Source organism: Halichoeres trimaculatus, unplaced genomic scaffold (genome assembly GCF_033239565.1).
Source record: "Halichoeres trimaculatus isolate MK-OKI-2021-1 unplaced genomic scaffold, fHalTri1.1 fHalTri1_scaffold_12, whole genome shotgun sequence".
NCBI classification, from domain to species: Eukaryota; Metazoa; Chordata; class Actinopteri; order Labriformes; family Labridae; genus Halichoeres; species Halichoeres trimaculatus.
The window spans coordinates 27,407,041-27,427,270 of record NW_027437190.1 but is presented as its reverse complement, the minus strand read 5'-3'; the positions used below and the strand labels follow the sequence as shown (position 1 = coordinate 27,427,270).

The 20,230-nt window shown below is 39.7% G+C and overlaps 1 protein-coding gene across 2 annotated transcripts in view; it reads left to right on the top strand.

The window, feature by feature from the left end:
* iglon5 (IgLON family member 5) overlaps positions 1–15,356 on the top strand; it is a 209,899-nt gene extending 194,543 nt beyond the window's left edge. For both annotated transcript variants that reach the window (XM_074683011.1, XM_074683010.1), the window contains 2 exons: positions 1,405–1,556; positions 6,134–15,356. In XM_074683011.1, the coding sequence (XP_074539112.1) occupies positions 1,405–1,556; positions 6,134–6,237 (256 nt within the window). In that variant the 3' untranslated portion in view covers positions 6,238–15,356. The remainder of the gene's footprint in view (positions 1–1,404; positions 1,557–6,133) is intronic.
* The last annotated feature ends 4,874 nt before the right edge of the window (positions 15,357–20,230 follow it).

Genomic DNA, 20,230 nt, shown 5'->3' with positions numbered 1-20,230 from the left:
TAAAACCGTTGCCATATAAATGGCCCCTCAGTCCTTCTTATCTCATTTCTAGGGAGAGCCAAATAGCTGAGATAGGTCTGGGGAATTTTTAAGGGCCTATGACTGACTAGGGACCCTAAAACTATTAACTATTAACCATCATAACCCTGTGAAACTTTTTTGCACGAAACCAAAATCTGCTTTTGTTGCCATGGCATATGTATTTTTCCTGTCCTGTCAGCTTCTCTCTAATTGGCTAGCATTCCCTTGCATGTTACACTTCACAGGGTGTGTGATCCACTGTCCTCAGGATTAAAAACATGAAATCTACATAATTAACATATCAGATATTTATGATTTCAAGTGTAAATACTGTGGCCGGATTGGAAGCAACAGTGGCTGGAGGGAAAATCAATCTTAATACACTTCATACCAAAGGAAAATCTGGCAAGAGAATCTGTGGAATCAACAGATCCTTGCTCTAAAACCAGCCTGATTCTTTTATAGGATGTACCCTGCTTTGTAGGTGAAATATTAATCTAATGTATGTGGCACTGAATAGAAATTATAACGGAAAGAAAACAAACTTACAAAATCCTTAATCAGTTACACTCTTAATTCTTTCCTAATGTTAATGAGGAAAGTTAAACTGTGAGTTCAGCAGAAATCAGCAGAAAAAAGCCCGGCATAAAGCAGGTTATCACAGCAAGAAGGAGGGAACAGAGCAGAGACTTAACCCACTGAGACTTTGCAAAATGACAGGGCTTTATTTTTCCTTTTCTTCTACAAATTATCATTTAAGACGAACCAAAGAGGATGAAAAACTGATTATCCTTTTGACATTTTAAAGAGGAAAACAAAAGGAAAAGCTAATCATTTTCACACATAAACAGCATTTTCACACATTTTACCTGCTGACTGTGGACGCTGTCTAACCTTTTACATTAGAGTGGCTCTGAGATAATTGTGTATGTTTTTCCATCTCTGGAGATATATTATCCTGGTGGAAATGTATTTGCTCTCTATTACCTTCACATAATCTGTCCTTCCAAGTTTGTAAAAGGTCCCAGAGAGCAACGCAGAGTCAGGGTGATTTGGCATCAGGCAAAGCAAGACGCAGAAGTACTTAGACAAGCTTTTTCCAGCCAGAGAGAGCTGTTAATAGAGTATAATGGGCCCCAGCAGGAGGCCTCTGTTATTTATGGACTGTTAGATTTCACTATTAGTACAAGGTGAGATAGAGCCGGTGGGAGGAGTAGGGGGTGAGTTGGGTTGCTTGGATGTCTCTGGAGGAAAAAAAAAGCTTCTTTTGCAGACTGAGCCACTGATGTGATGTTATTTTGTGTTAACTGTCTTTTTCTGTCACACTTTTTTTCTTCCCCGCATCAATCTGTCGCTTCCTGCTCCCCAACCACCGCCACCCAGGCCGGTAGAGAGTGACAACACCCTGAGGATCAAAAACGAGAAGACGCGCTCGCTGTTGCTGTTCACCAATGTGACAGAAAAACACTTTGGCAACTACACCTGCTTCGCCTCAAACCGTCTCGGGGCTTCCAACGCCAGCATGCTGCTGTTTCGTAAGTTATCGCACAGTGGTACATGAAGGTGCAGAGACATGTATAGAAACAGAGGCCTTCAGGGGGACAAGTATGCTCGCTTTGATCTCATGTGGCTATCAATCAACGAGGAAGAGGTTGAGCAGAGCTGACACACGACTAGGAAACGATACATATTCAGCGACACAGTTTTTGCTTCTTCTCCTCGTCTCATTTTTTCGCTTTGCACACAGCGCAGCATTTTCTCAGCCCTCTCCTCCCTCCTATTCCCCATTTCCGTTATTCTCCGCCCCATTAAAGCTTTGCTTGCGTATATTACCACCTCTTTTCTCTCTCTTTCTCTCATTCATTCTCACTCTCACTTCCCATCTCTCTCCCATACACTCTCCTGCACACACACACACACACACACACACAGGCTGTCGCTCAGCTCAGTTCCGTTACGCAAGAAGTTGTCATTTCACTCCAAGCCCGATTCACATTAACCGTCCCCAATGAGCGATTTTCTACCCTTCCATTTCCCCTCACCCTCCCTCCCTTCTTCCCTCCTTCTCTCCCTCCCTTTAGTGCATTCAGCATTACCATCTTAAGTGAGTCCTTCATCTATCCCCCTTTCTTCTTTCATTCCTTTACCCATTATCTCGGCCAGTCTCCCTTCAATGACTCACTCCCCCGTCAGACCCATACATCTTCCCTGCTCTCTTTTTCCCTCCACTGCTGCCACTTCTGTCAGCCTATCTCTCCATCATCTGTCCTTCTGCCTCCTCTTTCCTCCCTAATCTCCTCTTGCCATCGTTAGAACACAACAAACCCCCTTCTGCGCTGGACCCGGCACGGAAAAGCGGACCATAATCGGATACTTTTGTGGCATTTCTATTCATATGCTGTCCCTCACTGCCACTGCAGCCCTTGACTTTGTTTCCCGGCTTCTTTGTTCGCTGTTTTAAAGGGGCCACATGCAGCATTTTAAAAGCAACAACCCACAATTGCATCAAAATTGGCACATTATTGCAATTACCCTCAACCAATGAGCTCATTACTAAAGCCATTGGCAGCCTGTGCCTGCTTCTCTTCTGCAGACTCATTTAAAGCACCAGGTTACATTTTGTACTTCATCGCCCAATGGCACTTAACAGGTTAGGTTAAAGACTCTCTTTAAACATCTTTTTTAGCTGTCATGTGATTTCATTCTCAAGGATAATATTCTCTTAGGTAAAATGTATAATTTGGTGACGTCAATATTTACCTTTATTTATTTATCTGTGAACAACATAACTCAAAAAGTAACGTACAGATCTTCATGAAATTTCCAGTAAATGTTCAAAATGGGACAAGGAAGAACTGATTAAATTTTGGAGGAGATCCAGATCACCGTCTGGATCCAGGACTTTTTAAAGGATTCTTTATCAATATGATAGGGCCGTTCTCACCAAATGTGTATATAACTCCAACATAAATGGTCAGTTTGCTTTGAAAACCAATACAAGACAAGGTCACCATAATTTCTGACGGACGTAAAAGCAAGATCCAGATCCTGACAATATTCTGGATACTAAGATCCAGAATATGTAATATGTACTGGGTCATCATAATTTTCAACACTGTCAGATAATTATTATCGTACAAACCTGCAACTACACCAAAATTGTTATATTTGGACTCTAAAGATCACATGATTTAATCATATTTTTAATCAGGATTCCAACATAAATGTTCCAGATTAATACTTTTCATATGACAAGAATGGTAGTTTAACATTAAAGTAAGACTTAAGTGTCACAATAAATATATGAGACATTTAAACTATTTGTAGTGTTTTCCTTTTATTATATCGATTTATCTTTTGTTTCCTTGTGTTTTATGGATTTATCTTTTGTTTCCTTGTATTAGGAGTAGTCCTTTGTCTCATTCATAGTGATCCTCCTCGTGTGTTTTCCCTTGTTTTCTGTTTTATTCTGTTGTTCTTGCTCTTTCACTTCTTGCCCTTGTGTTTCCTTCCTGTTTGAATACATCCATTCATTTCACCTGTTTTGTTTTCGTCACCCTGTGTTTGTATAAAGGCTTTGTCTCAAATCCCATACTTCCATGAGTACACTGACATGAAGTGCACTGCGTACACCGTGCACTCACAAGAGCAGTGCACAAAGTCTTACAGGGTAGTGTTGTTCCAAATCAAACACTGCAGCTTCGCACTTTTTGGAAACTAAATTGGTATTTCACAACAGGTGCTCTTCTACTATTTATTCATCACAACCATCATTTGATTTAATCCCGCCCTTTTCTCCACATACCTAATATGATGACTAATGAGTGTGAAAAAAAGAAGAAGAAAAAAAAAAAAAGCCTATGCAGAAATGCAAAAAGCCACAACCACGTACACACCGAGCCAAAAAAGCGGACTCTACGGTACTAAACAACATATTAACTGCCTGGTTAAAAAAAAATAGCTCGGGTCTAAAATGCAAATTTCACACACTGTATTGGAGTGAATTTTTTGTCTAACTTAGAGGTTTGGAAGATAGTAAAATCAAGACTTTGTCCAATCAGAGGCGCAGCTCATGTGACTGACTGGAGCTATTACTAAAGAGGCTCAGTCTCCGCCGCTTGCTTCACCTTTTCCAATATGGCCTTTGCTGACAATCAGCTTCAGTAGACCAAGTCCATATGTATATAGTCTGTGGTTTCACAGACAGCTTTTTGACAATTTGAAGTGTGCCAGCTGAGAAATCAAAGTGCATTGTGTTTTTCCATACTGTCAGTGTGAATGTACTTATGCACTCAGAATAATAAGTGTAAGTGCAGATATATGTGATTTGGGACACAGCTATCGTGTCTATGTTTCCACACTTTTCCATGTCAGTTTACCTGAACAGTTTTGCATCAAATCCTTGTGTCATGTACTTATATTCCCCCCGGTGTTTTTCCCAAATGTTTCTGTTTTTATGTGATTTTGTCTCATAGACTATTTTGTTTATTCCCTGTTATGTCTGTGATTCAACAAACAAAAAGTAAACAATATGCAGCAAAAATATTGACAAAGAAAATGCAACAAACAAACATGAGAAAAACACAACAGACACATGAAAGACAGGTATAACTAATTCTATTAACAGAGGTTTCACTCTGTTCAAGTGTCATAGTGACAGTTTAAACAGTTTATAGTAGCTCGCTGACATATGCTGATTTCTTTAAGTTTCTTTTAATGAAAGAGAGTCAATCTGAATGATATAAACCCAATCTAACGCTTTCTTGACATGAATTTGCCATTAAAGATCAACCAGAGATAAGCTCATTTTTTAACTTGGAGTACAAAGGCAGGTCTTAAATTTTTCAAAATAAAAGCATAACGATAGAGATGTGTAGAGGATAAAGATGAGGTTTTTTATTATTTATTTTTTTCATATTTTTTAACTTTTATTAGACCAGGTTGTTCACATTAGGATATTAAATCTTTAATATATGTAACCAGGTAAACTAAAATCAATGACATTGTAAAAAAATAATAATAATCTGCTTTATGGTTTTTCACATTAGGTTTGAAGACATTTGACTACACCAGCTGGTCTGTTCTCGAGGTTTCAACAGGTTTTTAGGGATACTATTAATTATGTTGATAAGATAGGGGTCTTTGGAACTCATGCATCAAATATGGTATGCTCAGCAATAAGGGGTTAAAGTAACAAAATGTTTGCCTGCAGTTGCTCTCCACAGAGCTCTTTTTTCCTCCATTTACCAAAGCCATCCAGTACAAGACTGACTCGTCAATTATACTACAAACATACTACAAAACAGAAACTGAACACTTTTCACGCATAAGATCCAGACCCACTGGTATAGATTACACATTTTATGTGGAACCTGGTAATAGAAATAGGCATAGCATTAATACAGGTGTGTGTCATGCAGAGGCTAATATGCATCTAAATGGAACATCTAAAGCCAGTGGCATATGACCTGTGATAAGGTTGTGTTATAACCTTGATTCAGGAACAGGCAGAATGGGAAGTGGCTCAGTGGACATATATTAATAAAAAGAAAGATTATTGCTTCAGCATTTTCCTGATTCATGAACTTAAATAGATCTTTCCTGTGGTTTTATATTAAATGTGAGACATGGGTTAAAATAAATCAAAAGAGTGCCTGTATTTGCATGTGGGGTCAATCACACTGGTTTAATTGTGTTTGGTCAGTCCAAGTGTTAACCTGTAAGGTCTTAAATGTAACAGTGTAATAACTTTTATATATTTCACAGCCTACAGTATCAAGCACTGTTTAAATATTCAATCTGTAATGGGTTTCAGATGTTCAGTAACGAGGTGCAAAGAGTGTGAATCTGTTAGAATATGACTCTAACATAAAAAAGCAACATATTATATTGTGACACAGGCTTGGTGTTAATTGTTTGGGGTAATTTGTCCAAGATTTCAGAATAAATTTGGTTAATTAATGGTAATGTTTTAAACTGTAGACAGACTGCCACAAACAGACTCCTTATTGTAGCAGTGTTGAACGAGTTCTGCGTGTTTATAACACATTTCTCCTTCCTTCCCCCCTCTTTCTTTCTCTTCTAATCGTCCTTCTGCTTTTTTTCTTTCCAGGACCGGGAGCCATACAGGGCCGAGGGACTGCTTTACAAGCAGGAATGAGTGTCGGCGTGTGCGTTTGGATTTCTCTCTCCACTTTTCTTCTGCTGAAGGTGTAAAAGATCGAGCTCCACCTGGGATAGCCCCTCAACGTCTGTGAAAGCCCCGCCCCCGCCCCACCAAACCCCGCCCCTTCCCCCACCTCTTTCTCTTTCTCTTTCTCTTCTCACCTCTTTGGGAGGAAGAAGGAAATGAAATTCTTTAATTACGAACCCATCACTGTGAACAAAAAGAATATGCATTAATCCAGGAGCCATTGAATCATCTCACAGAACACACAATCATCACCTCCCCGCCCGATGAAAACACCCACAGTTCAATTTCGAGGTCAAACATTGTCATCATCTTCTCTACCTTCTCTCTTTCTCCCCCTCACACACACCACCTCTATCTCTTGCCTCCCAGAATGCCTTGCAGATTTCTCTGACTTGGCACTCCCTTCCTCGCCTTTCATTCTTACCACTCGGCTGATGTTGATTGAGTGTATATCAATGATTATTGTGTCAGTGATCAATGAGAAAATAGGTAATCTAACAAATGGACGATCATTTATGTAATATACTACACAGACTAATGACTGACATACAATGTTTGCCTTATGGAAACGATACGTAAGATCTCAATATTATGGTGGATATTTATGGAAATTATAGGTTTGATGTGGTACTGGCGGTCATGTGACCTTTTGGATAATTGTTGAATTGGTGGCCATGTGAAGTGTCACCCTTTGATCACACACTTTCACACACATGTATGGATTTTTTTAATGTGTAGCAGTGAAGCTGCTATGAATGATGTCAAAATGTAGAGAATAAAAAAAAGGGTGGGTGGTGATGGCGTCAGTCTCAAACCCCTTTATGTAACTCGGGGGGTTTAAACCAAGGTTCCGCATGTGGACACCCTCACTACCCAGACCTTTTTCGCCCTCCCAGCTCCTCCTCACTGTTCTACGTGTTCTGTCCGTGTCCCCCACTCCTCCCCTCGCATCGCTATAGTGTTCTCTGCTCCGTGTCACCCGCCCTCCTTCCTCTGTCTTCCTCCCCCATCCAGTGTAAATATATGCAGTACAGAGGCTACGCCGGTGACCTCAACTCGCCTGGCGCTGGACAACATCTCCCATCAGCCTCTACTTCGCTCCAGTTTTCTGAAGCAGCAAGAGACTGTCCAGTGACACAATATCTTCTGTTCGGAAGCTGCGGCGGCTCCACCCTCTTTGTCGCTTGTTGATAGCATGTACCGGTTAGAGATGTTCTTGTTGTGAGTCCATACCCCCTCCTCTGCTTCCCCCTTCCTTCCTCCCCTCCTCCCTGCACTGTCTGTTCTCCTCTGCAAGGTTACCTGCTTTTACTTTTTTGGTGTTAATAATAGTACAGATGATGATGATGTTAATAAGTATTTGAATAACTATGAATAGTAATTCCATGTGAGATAAAAAAAAAAAAAAAAAAAGATCTGATGGTAATGAGCCGTGCGTGGGGGAAAATAATTTTTGTACTTTACTCGGAGAAGTCACACACATTGAAGGATGAAAAAAAAAACACAAAACAAAAAAAGATGTAAAGCTTTTTTTCGAAGTGATGTGCTCTATTTTGCCATGACAAGCTTTTTAAAAACGCATTTGAAACACTCTGAGGATTTTATTTCATCCGAGTCCAGAGGCAGTGACTGATGATGTAAATTATGATTTGTAACACTTTCTTTTCTGGACTCTTCATGCTGTTGACTGCATCATACACACTCATACACACATATCCGCAGTGTATCTGTCCATGCATCAACGTGTGTCTCTCTCCGACCAGCTAGATGAATGAGTCAGATCTGTGTCAGTCTCTGGTCATGGCTGTGTGCTGGTTCTTGTTCAGCCGGACCGCGGAGAGATAAAGATGTAATTAGCTGTTACCTGTGGCTGGCTAAGCGAAGGAGCCTGGGCCCCGCCTGTCTCCCCCCGTCAACCTGCGATGGCCCCCATAAATCAAGCTCAATCCTGCCACTGACAGGAATCCTCTTCAAGGACAATGTCGCCTCTGTGCGCCTGTATTCCCTCCAGTGTGTACCTGTGACATGCAGGCATGGGCACTACAAAACCCCCATGGCACAATTATCCATCCACCTCCCCCGCACAGCACAAACAGTGGGAGGTAAGCCCGTATTTCAACACGGCGACACTCGTTTCTCCGCTGAAACACTGCTCCACTCACATGCAGGGACTATATGCAAATTTGCCATAACAGGCCTGCACGGAGAGATGAGTTCACCCCGGCTGAACCTAGACTACTGCGACCTTAAAGGGGAATTACTCAGTATTAAATTGTCTGAATGTGATTTTGTTTCATTTTGTTTCAAACCAGCAATAACCCCTAACTCTACTGTGCAAGAGGTATCAGATATGGTTAAAGCTGTGGTGTAATATCTGAAAATTTAACAAGGTATATCAAATGAGTCTGTTGTTGTACTTTTACCGTGTACAGTACTCTGAAATGATTGTGAAGCTCTGTTTAAATGGCCCTTAATCTAAAAAAAATACTACATGTTGTACTCAAGAAGTCTTGCCCTCTGCAATGTAGTCGGGTTGTCCGTGTGGCAGAACACACGCTACTTGTGCATGCATCTTGTTGCTCCAAAAATAATGACAGATTCCATTTCAAGCACAAGAGCAGGTCGTTTGGTCACTGCTTCCTTTTTCTGTCTCTTCTACATCTTCTTAGTTTCTTTCTTTCATGCTGCTTTCTTCTTCCACCCCCCCAAACACTCACACACACACATATACATGTTGTACTGTACACTGTACCATGTCAGCGTCCCCACTGGGTTTGTCAGTGGCATGCAACATCTGTATGTACATAATCTGTCCTTGATGAAGAAAAAGAACAAAAGCTAAAGAAAAAAAAAAACATGTTCAAAAAGAAAAAAACAACACACTGTCTGTTTCTCAATGTGGGTTTGAAAAAAGCACGTCATTGTTGGTGTATGAGTGGATTTTGAGAAAAGAAACGCAAACATTGTATCTTCTGTTTAGATTTATGGGTCGATGGTGCATATGGAGGGTGATCAGCCAGTATGATTTAAAACTGTGGTGTTTGAATTAACAGAATGTGGGCATTTTTGTATAAACAAACCGCTAATGAACATGTTTTCATGAGTCATGATGTATGTAAATGAGGAGAGAGTGTGAGAGAAAGAGGAAGATGAGGTCTGGAGAGGATGTGTGCAAGGAGAAATCAGATCCCTGAGTGCACAGTTGGAGGGCAGATGAGACCGCTGCACCCGGTGTGATGGGCCTGTGGGAGGATACCCTGACAATGCAAATCCAAAATCAGAGAGCCGGGGGGAGATGGAATGACACTAACCAGACAGTGAACTCTCAGTTTGGTGGAGGAAGACAGTCAGATGCTTATATTACATCTCCAAACTTGAGCACTGTTTCCTCCCCCAGGGGAACCTGTACCACACACTATTTATGGTTCACTATGTAATATGAATTGCATTAACATAACCGACTTGATCACAAACACAGTCTGCCCTACTTCAAGTGTATAAATAACATCCTGACTGGGGTTCAATGAGTTTATGGCGGTATAAACAAGACGTCTGCTTGGTCTCTAATTACATTCGCCGCGCCCTGATGAGAAAGAGTTGATTGGCTCCTGCAGCTGAAGGTTATGATGATCTGTTTACAGAAACTTTGCTAATAAGATGCCATGAAAGTGTTGTTCAGAGCTTACAGAACTAGCACGCAGTCGTAGATTGAAAAACACAGTATTGTTTTGCTGTGAGATAAGCTGGAAAGGAGATTATTAACAGAACTGTAACTGACTGACACATTATGCAGCAGTGTGGCACACACTTTAATGGCAGGGTTTGTAACATACCTTGAAATCTAGCGTGCACCGTGCCTTTACTTAGTGGACTCCTGTCTAATGAAGCTCTTTCCAGGAAAGATACTCAGTGTCTCTGATCTGATGCAGCGGTAAAGTGAGGTGATTGTGGTGCTTTTAAGATGCGAGTGTAGAGCAGTAAAGGTGTGCAGAGAAGGCTCTGAATGTTCTGCTTTTTCCATTCAACAGGCTCGAGCCACAACCCCCTCCCAACACAAAACAGATCCCGGATAGACTTTCAATTCAGAGTGCAATGGTTAATCAATACATTCGACTGAATGGCTCTGAAATAGAGCAATTTCTCTCCGGTCTGCCCTACCAGGTCCCCAGAAGCTGAATTGATCAAGTGTCTATAGAGCGGCCTTAGAACAGAGAGCATAATTCATCATGCCTGATACAAGACACCTCTAATTGCGCATCGATTTTAAACCCTTCTCTGAAACTATTTGGGCAAGCTGTAATGTCAGCTCAGTAAACTATATGTTCAGAGCTACACTTCACGTTCAGGGAATGAAGAATTGATCACTTGTTTTTCTTCTGAAATCAGTCCAGGCTAGTTTGTTTTACTACACAATGCACTCTTTTCCTTACAGTGCACTATTTTGTTTATTTTTACACTAAGTTTGTTCAGTTTCTGCACAGTAACATTTTGATAAAGATGTAGCCTGGAACATTTCACAATTTGCAGTTGCCAGAGTCAGCAGCCCTGACAGTGTGTACCATGAGGCTTATGTCTGGGTGAATATTGCACAAAGATAAAGTGAAAGCATGTAATACAACAGTATGAAATGATATAGAACAGCTTATAATTCAATAAAGTGAGAATATACAGGAGCTACTTTAAAGTCAGTGTATGAAAAGGATATATGGGATGCAGAGAGACAGTTATTAATGGAGGTTTATCATTGTTCTAAATCCCACGCTCATGTCCTTTACAGCAACGCACGCCTAATTCCCATATATTATCCTAATTATCCATTGTTTACCAACCATCTACAGGCTCATTCAGTCCTCATGGGCAAAGTCAATGTTGCAAGTCTATTAAGGCCCAGTACTTTTCCATTACAACAGCTAATGAGTGCATTAGTATACAGCACGCTAGACGAGGATTGTGATGAGAAAGGTCTCCATTACAGTGAGGAGCAGAACACTTGAAGGCATCAGAGTTGTGAATTAAAAAGAGATGTAGATAGATAGATAGATAGATAGATAGATAGATAGATAGATAGATAGATAGATAGATAGATAGATAGATAGATAGATAGATAGATAGATAGATAGATGTGTAAGGCTGTGTTTAGTACGGTGGCCCTGGAGTGCCAATCAAGACAACAAAATAGATGATGCAACAACAGAAAAGAAAACGCATCAACAAAGACAAAATACAACAACAACAACAAGTAATAGAAAAACTAAAAAAAAAAAACAGTTATGTTATCTGTTGTGTGTTTTTGTGTTTCGTCTTTATTTGGTCTTCTCTTTTTTATTATCATGTTTTCTTTTTTGCTATCACTGTTTTTATTTTTTATTTTTTTACACATTTTCTTCTTTGCATTGTTGCATCATTTCTTTTTTGATATAGTTCTCTTTTTTGTTATGTTCTCTATTTGCTGTCCCAAAGCCATTTTTTTCATTGTACTGTTGTCTTTTTTGTTGTTGTGGTTTCCTCCTTTTTTGTCGTCGCGTTTTGCACTTGAGGGCCACTCTAGTTTAGTGTTTCATGTGGTTAAATAGATTCCTCATGCGTCTCCTTCTCATCAGGTGTTCTGTATAAATTTAAATCCTCAGCTTGTAGCAAAGATGTTGGGCCACAGAGCCGCACGTCTCGCCCTCCTCTCGCTGTGACCACAGATGGCGTCTTGTCAATCACTCACCTCTCTAAGAAACAGCAGCGTCTGGCTAATTATCAGCATGCCGCACTTCCACCAGTCAAGTCGAGCGGCGCTCGCACAGGACCAGGCAGCACAATGGAGGGATCTCGCCCACCACCTCTCCCCTTGTCATTAAGTCGCCCACCTCACATCTCCAGCATAGAAAGAGTCCCATTACTTGGCCTCTCTGAATCATCGGCCCACGCCTGGCATTTTCCCTGTCAATCACCATCGGGGTAAATACTGGTTGTGGTGTGGAGGACTGACAGGGCGAACTTGGGTGTCTTTCACAAGTGACAACGCCAACTGGTGTTTTTGTGCTGATTTATATAGCAGTTACTGGGTGTAGGGATGCCAGGCTGTGTTGAAGTCTCCATCGTTGGCAACAAGTGTCTTATTAGCGTATGGAGGCAGGGATACATGGCAGGATGTATGATATGGGCTGGTGATGTGCCGTGTGGCTCAAGAGGGTGAAAACAGGCCGAGGAGACAGCAGGAGTCCTTATCACAGGGTGAGGAAATGTGATATGGAAACTAGTAAATTCCCCAGAAGAGCACCCACCAGTTGGAAAAATGAATGTCACATGGCAGCCATTTCCACTGATGCTCAGTGTTGGAAGCAGAAATGTTGTCATGCTGTTGTACATCACAATGCAGAACATCACAAATTTTTATGATTTTTACTGCTCCCGACTTGACTTCTATCAGTGGCAGCAGATACAGAAGCTCTTTTGAACTTAAATCTACAAGAATTTAAAGGAGGATGTCTAAAAAGAAAATTGAAAGTGAAACTTAAGTCAGAGAGTTCTTATTAATCAATGCGTTTGTTTGATTTCTTTTTTTTTTTACCTGAACATGTTTTAACTCCAAACTTACCGTTTTCTTCCTCATAGGAGTCACGTGATGCTACTGTGACTTGTTACCCTACCTGAAGCAGCAGGATGACCACACCCCCTGTTGTCAGACAGGCTTATGACAACATTCCAGGTCTGTGACAGCATGTAGGCCTCCTATCTCAGTCAACCATCCTCTGGGCCTTATTCCTGATCCCCACAGCCTCCTTTTTCCAACTGCCAGACACAGGGACCGACTATTTCATGTAGGATGATTAAATTAGCTGATAGATAAGTCACAGCTACATCATATAACTCTTCTGAGTTTATTCGTTGTCAAAACATGTCAAGGTACATTTCTGACAAACGAAACCTGCCACATGTACAAAAAGATATCTACAAGAAGCCTGTTGCAGCAGCTAAATAGTTAAGTGAGTGACCAACCATTTCCTAGCTAATTGGTTTCTTCTACAGCTTTACAAAATAGGATAGAAACAGTAGTTGCTCTGAATTAATGATTTTTAGGCAGCTAAAGGGCTTAGTTGGATGCTAACATTAGCTGAATGCTTACACATGTGTTGTTAGCGACTATTAATTTAGTCATGACAGTCATCCATTTGAGTGCTAGCTTCTTAACTTTGCGGCTAGGAAGAAATAGTCTGTTTCTGAAATCACTCCCTATTCACAATATAGTGCGCTATATAGTGAATACGCCATTTTGTTGGCTGTCAGAAATCTGAGTGAGCATGGTCATTCACTATATAGTCCACTGAATGTATCCCACAATACATTTTGAAAAGTAGTGTATTAGCAGTGCTCACTATATGGGCAACATATACCATCATGCATTGTGGTTCAAACAGAACAAATGGCTGATAACATGATTAATGATGACTGATAACATGAAAAAAATTAAAAACTGCCAGAGAATAACACTTAGCTCTCTGTTTAACTTTTGGACGAGCCCACCTCACAACTTCGAGCAGAAAAAATAAACAACACAGGCGTTAGCTGAACTGTCAATCGCAGGTGATGCATTCCCTAGACCTTGTAATTCTCAAACACACCATAAGTTGCTGCACAAATATATAAGAAATACATTTTTCTTTAAAAAAAAAAGAGTGATAAATGTTCTTTTTATTATATTTGGCGGTTGCAGAAAAAACGCTGAGTATAGTACTAGTTATCACTAAAATCCATGCCATTTTTCAGTGTTTGAGAAAAGTTATAACAGTGAATCCCCAGCCGTTGATAAGCGATGCAAGAGTAATTACGTCACTGTCGTCACCTGTCTGTTCCTGAAACTGTAAAATGAAGCCAATTTGCAGACATCTGCTATGACGCCAGCTGTGAGTTTTTCTTCAAACAGCTACAGGGCGCCTGCCAGTCACGTGACCTGAGCTGTGCCTCTGATTGGAAAATCAAATGATCCAAAAAATTCTTGAACTGTCGAGTTAGAAAAAAAATTCACTCACTGTACAGTGTGCGCCGATAGTGAAATCGACGTTTCAGACCCAAACCATTTTTTTTATTTAACCAGGCTGTAAATATGCTTTTTAATGCCGTAAAAGCCTGTTTTATGGCTGGGTTTATGACCAGATGTTGCCCCCTGAGTGAACCATATAGTCCACTTCATCTACTTCCCATTATAGTGAGTAGTGAGTAGGGAATGAGTAAGTGAATTCGGACACAACCATAAATTAATCTATTGTTTTGTGTAATGCTATCACACCATAATACTAGCCAATAAGCTGCTAGCTACATTACCTTACTCTTACTTTAGCTTCTGTCTGAAGGTTACTGTTAAAGTTAGCAAAAGTTGTATCTTTTACCTTCAGTGTGGCCCAGTGTTCCTTTAAATTTTCAGTTCATCATATTTTGAAGGTGACAAGTGTGTGTGTTGATCACAACATTTAAGCTTCACAACATTAGTCAGAGAAAATGGCCGCTATGTAAAACTGGTGAATGCAGAGCCCAAGATCTCTTCTTTCCCTTTCGTTCCCTCTGTTTCTCTACACACAGACACACACATTTTTAAATTCTCTGTGTTCCACTTTTTTTTGTTTTTTTGTGGAGATAACCAGTTCAAAAGTTCTGCCCACTGCTCTTCAGTGCCCCAGGATCACCCACTCCAACTGATTTATTTAAATGGTGGGTTTGTACGCGTGTGTGTGTGTGTGTGTGTGTGTTCCTGTGTCTGTCTAGGTGCAAATGCACACTGAGCTCCACAATGAGCTTGTGAAATTCAAGGGGCTTCATATGCTAGCGTTACACTGCACATGTGTGTATCTGTGAGCTGGTGGGTTTTTGTGTGCAGGCGTGTTTGTTTCATTCACCCAAACCTGATTTACAGGCACCTCTCGAGATCTCATCGATGTAAACACGAAAACAGACAGAGAAACAAAAGGATCAAAACATTTGTCTTCCACCCTGACAGATGTTCAGTTCTGTGAAGCGATGATTGTACTTCTTTTTGATTTGTTTAGTTGCTAAACTTGTCTGCTTTTGCTTTCATTTCTGTCTATTTTTTTTTCTTTTCACAATCCATGAGTTTAAAATCATATCAAGCGGAGAGAGACAAAAAATAAAAGTCAGTTTTGTTTTTAACACTCACTGTGTGTGTTTTGTTGATGGGAGCGCAGCGCTCTGCCGGCCTCTGTGGTTGGAAAAGAGGTGAGGTCAGACGTGTTCTTTCAGCATAGTTTTCACTTCCTGCTGAGTAAAGAGCCTTTCACTTTTGTTGTCTTTGCAGGTTTGTCTCTGAGGCTTTTATTCAAATGTGTGAAAACTCAGTTTGAAGAGACACTGTCAGAATAAATGTCTCACATTAAATTGCTTCCCAACAAATAATAAAAGGTTATGATGAGAAAAAAAAACTTTATTAAAAAAAGATCTAATGGTAATACAAATAAATGACTGACTCCAGTCAGTTCGGATACTTTTGTCAGCGCCTACTTTGATTAAAACTGGCTCTACATGTGGTAATGTGGTCATTTTTAGGGGTGGAAAACAGAGAGACCATAGAGACAAATAGCCGACTCCACCTCTTTAACACAGCTCACATGTTAGAGGCCTTTTTCCAGAATACTGTGATACTTATCTTAGAAAATCATCTGCAATTAACAATAATAAAAAAAGAAATATTGATGCTATTTGCGTTTAATGGAAGAACTGTAATGTCTGATGCTAGCGCTGCTTGTGACATTAAAAAACACACTTGAAATATATCTGTGAAAAGCAGAGGAAACAATGATGCTCAGGTATGAAATACAAAGACTAAAATAATGTGAACCAGGCAGCTTGATGTCAGGAATAGCTGTACGACATAAGGAAGATACATTTACCTTTCTGTGAGTCAGATACCTTCTGTCACTAGTTGGTGATTCAGATTGAGAAACGGCCCAACTTTTTCTAAGTTTGTACTGAGCAATGACCTCATTCTTCCCCCAAGTTTCATGAATACCAGACCGTTAGATTTTATGTAAACAAAAAAAAAAACAACCTAAACATGTTTTTTTGCCAATGGTAACAGCTAGGGATGCACCGGTACTGGTCTGTATCGGTTATCGGTGTATCGGAGCCCCTTAAGGCTCGATCAGTATCAGTGGGAAGAGATCCATGATGCCGATCCAGGCAAACAGCTCTATGACCATTCGTTTTTGATACTGCACTTGCTTTGGTTTTTTTTAATGCATTAACATTCAACAGGCTATAAAAGTTTACATTAAAAAAAGAACTTGTATACATTCTAAAGAATTGTTTTGATGGTAAACATATGAATATGTAATAGTTAAATAAATTTTAACTTCAGTATTTCCATAAACTCATTTTTTTGCTTTTTTAACCAAACATTACCAGTCTTTTCCCACAGTAAAGCATGCAGGTTATTATCTAACACTGGTATAGGATCGGTACTGGTATCGGCTGCGTATTGGTATCTGTTGATACCAAAGCTCAGGTATCGATATCAGTATCGGAACCGAAAAGTTGGATGAGTGCATCCCTAGTAACAGCTGCTTATGTGAATTATGTTGATAAAAGATTTCACTGCCCTGATCAGACAGACAGAAATAGAACACAAACAAGAGAAAAAAGGAAGGAGAGAAACAAAGAAACAACAAACTAAAAAAAAAAAAAAAAAAAAGAGTAAGAAAGAAAAAGAAAAAAGAGAGATTTGTAATGAAACAAATAAGACAAAGAAAAAAAATCAACAAAAATGGAAAGAAAAGAAAGAAAAGAAAAGAAAGAATACAGGAATAACACTCATAAGGAAAATGACAAGTGGAAATAAATAAACAAAAAGGAAGAATTGAGAGAATATAAAATAGAGGGACAAACTTGGGAGAGAAAGAAAAAAAGAGAAAGACAAACAAAAGACAGAAAGAAAAAGAAACTAAGGAGGTAAAGGCAAAAAGAAAGAAAGAAAGAAAGAACGAAAGAAAGAAAGAAAAAGAAACTAAGGAGGTAAAGGCAAAGAAAGAAAGAAAGAAAGAAAGAAAGAAAGAAAGAAAGATGAGAATTAAACATTTTTTCCAAAGATATCAAACGAGTCTGTTGAGTCTGACACAGACCGTTGAGTCCTACCCTTTTCAGATGTCTACGTAAGTTACAACAGAGCAGTTTAAAAGAGGTCTTAAAACATTTAACAGTTAATTCATTTGTCATGAGAAAAAACAATCTGGTCACTTCAATAGTTTGACTTCTGTATAGGAGAAGCTGCCGAATAATAGCAGCAGATTTTGCTTACAGCCACATTGTGGTTTCTGTCAGCGCACACAGATCGCCTCTTTCTTCACCAACACACTGACATCTGTACATTTTCTGTCTGAGATTCAGGTTTCTGTCAAAGAATGACCTATTAATGAGCCGTCGCCCCCAACCATAGAGAGCAGCAACCCCCCAAAAAAGAAGCTGACACCACCAGATTTTAAAGCATAGCCAGCCTCAGACCTGAGAGTGCCTGAGAAATAATTCTTCCTCTCAAACAAAGAGTGGGCAGCAGGAGCAGAGGCAGCATGGCAAACCTGACTCAACTGGGTTTACTTCTTTTGTTGGCAGGTCAAGTAGCAGGTCAGTCTGAAATCAACTCAGTCGTGTTAAGCCCTTCGATTTTCTTTAAGCTCCTTCTCTTTTTATATTTCATAAGGATTTTTATAGTATAAGTCTTTACAGTTAGCCTTATTTAAAACCAATCAGTGTTGATGCAGTGAGACAACAACAGATCCTGAAAAAGGGTCAGATTAAAGCAAAAATCCTGCTTTGGTTTCCTGTGCTGAACAAAAGAAAACTTTCACAGCACTTCCATTTCAAGCAGCATTTCTGTGTTTGCTCCTCGTCTTTGCCATCTGCACTCCAGTTGTAAGCGACTGAGTGTTTTGCTTATCTTATCTGCAGTATTTCATCAGCATCACACTTAATTATCACTACATCACACTTAGCTAGACAAGCAGTCGATCCAATCAAACAATCATTCCAAAGCTTTTGAAATCTTTTGTGCTGTACGTGTCTGCATTACAAAGAATGAGTCGGCATCAAGGGCTGCATTTGTTGTCTGGAAAAGTTTATCCCATTGTGAGCCATTCAGTGAAAAATTGATGAATTGTAGAATTACACTAAATTGATTTCCAATTTTCTGCTTCTAGTCTTTCTGAGTTTTCCAACTTGTCATGTTTGTCTGGGAAATCTCGCTGCTGGCTGTCACGCAGACAAACTAAACGCACATTTCAAGTATTTGTAGTCGACCCGCAGGTCTGCTCTGCACTTTCTAAAAGTTCCTTGTATGACACATTGCATTAATGGCTTTGTCTTTAGCCCTGACAGGGACCCCAGAGGGACTCAGGGTGAGACAGAATCCCTCTTTCTCTGTGATGCGCGGTGAAACGGCAAAACTGTTCTGTCATTTCAAAGTTGAATCCCTCAAGTATGGGGTTCAGTGGTTCAAAATGAAGCCGGGGAAGCAGCTCATCCCAAAGTCATCCAGGCACATCGTTTTGGAGGAGGATCAAACCTCATCCCTGGAGATCTCGAAGGTAGCACTGGAGGATTCTGGGTGGTATTACTGTGAGGTGAACGTCCTGCAGAGGGACCCGGCGATGGGCAACGGCACTGAGCTGAGCGTGCTGGGTGAGAAACTAATTACACAAATCAGAAATTCATCAGGGTTTGCCCTGCTTGGGTGATGTTTCCATGCTGCTAATTAAGCCTCATTTGTATCTTCTGTGCACCAGCGTTAAGCCCGAGTCAGCTCCATACAAGCTGGCAGTGTAGACAGTGCATCACCATGAAAGGGAAAGAGGGCCAACGTTGATCTATAAAAATTCAAGTCATGTGAAATTCCCTGCGAGTTCATCTTTTTGCCTGAGCAGTTTCATGACAGATCTAGAAATAATCACCCCGGCACCATGCGCAGTGCCTTGTATCGATCTTGCCCAGGGAATTGAAACTCCCCAGAAAACAAGGCAGGGAGGGATGGCCAAATTATTATGTGGAAATCCTTCAAGCGGAAGAAAAGCTTCCCTTTGATTTTTTTTTTTTCAAATGCAAAGATGACTTCAAATAACAATTGATATTCTATATTTGAGATCAATTCCCATCTTGTTTCATTCAGTATTTAAATAAAAACTGAATATTGATGTATTCTTATCTGTTGTTTGAGGGTTAAGTATTGAGTTTGTCTCGGCAGATGTGAATTACAAACAAGTTAAAACAGTACTTCAGAGGAAGTGGAAGAAACACTACAAGGTGTCCATAAAATTTGTTTATAATTTTGAAAATATATTAAAAAGGCAAATGATGAGCTTTCTTAATTAGATTTGTTCTTTGTACTTAATAACTATCATCTTTTTTTTTTACTTATATTTTATTTGTGTATTTTAGGTATCCTGTATATATATAGGTAAACTGGTAAATGAACCCTAAAATGGCTACTCCTTAAAAAAAATGGTGTGTCATGGTTTGTTAAAACAAATTTGAATACAAAGACTCAATACATGGATACCATGTATTGAGCAGATTTAAGACATCACTGATATGAAGTAAAAGATCACTGATGCTATTACCACCATTTGTGAGGCTATGCTACAGCAATCATGGCACGAAATTAAGCACCATCTTGATTTACTTCATGCAACTATTGGCACTCATGTAGAAGTGTAATAAATTGGTTTTAATAAACTTCAATATCTACTTCTCATTTTGTAACAATTTTGTAACAATCACTTTTCCATTTTTTTAATGAAAACCTAATTAAAATGAGTTATTTATCTAATTAAATTATATATACATGGACACAAGGTAAAATAGTAGACATCAGTGATGAAGCATTATTGTCGTCTTTTATTTTACAAGTTTTATAATGCAGATTGAATTTCATATCGGCTAACCTGCTCAATTTTTCTTTCTCATATATCCATTTTAATTAAAATGTTTCCTTTATCTCTTGTTTTGAAATAGCTGCAAAATGAATATTCCACA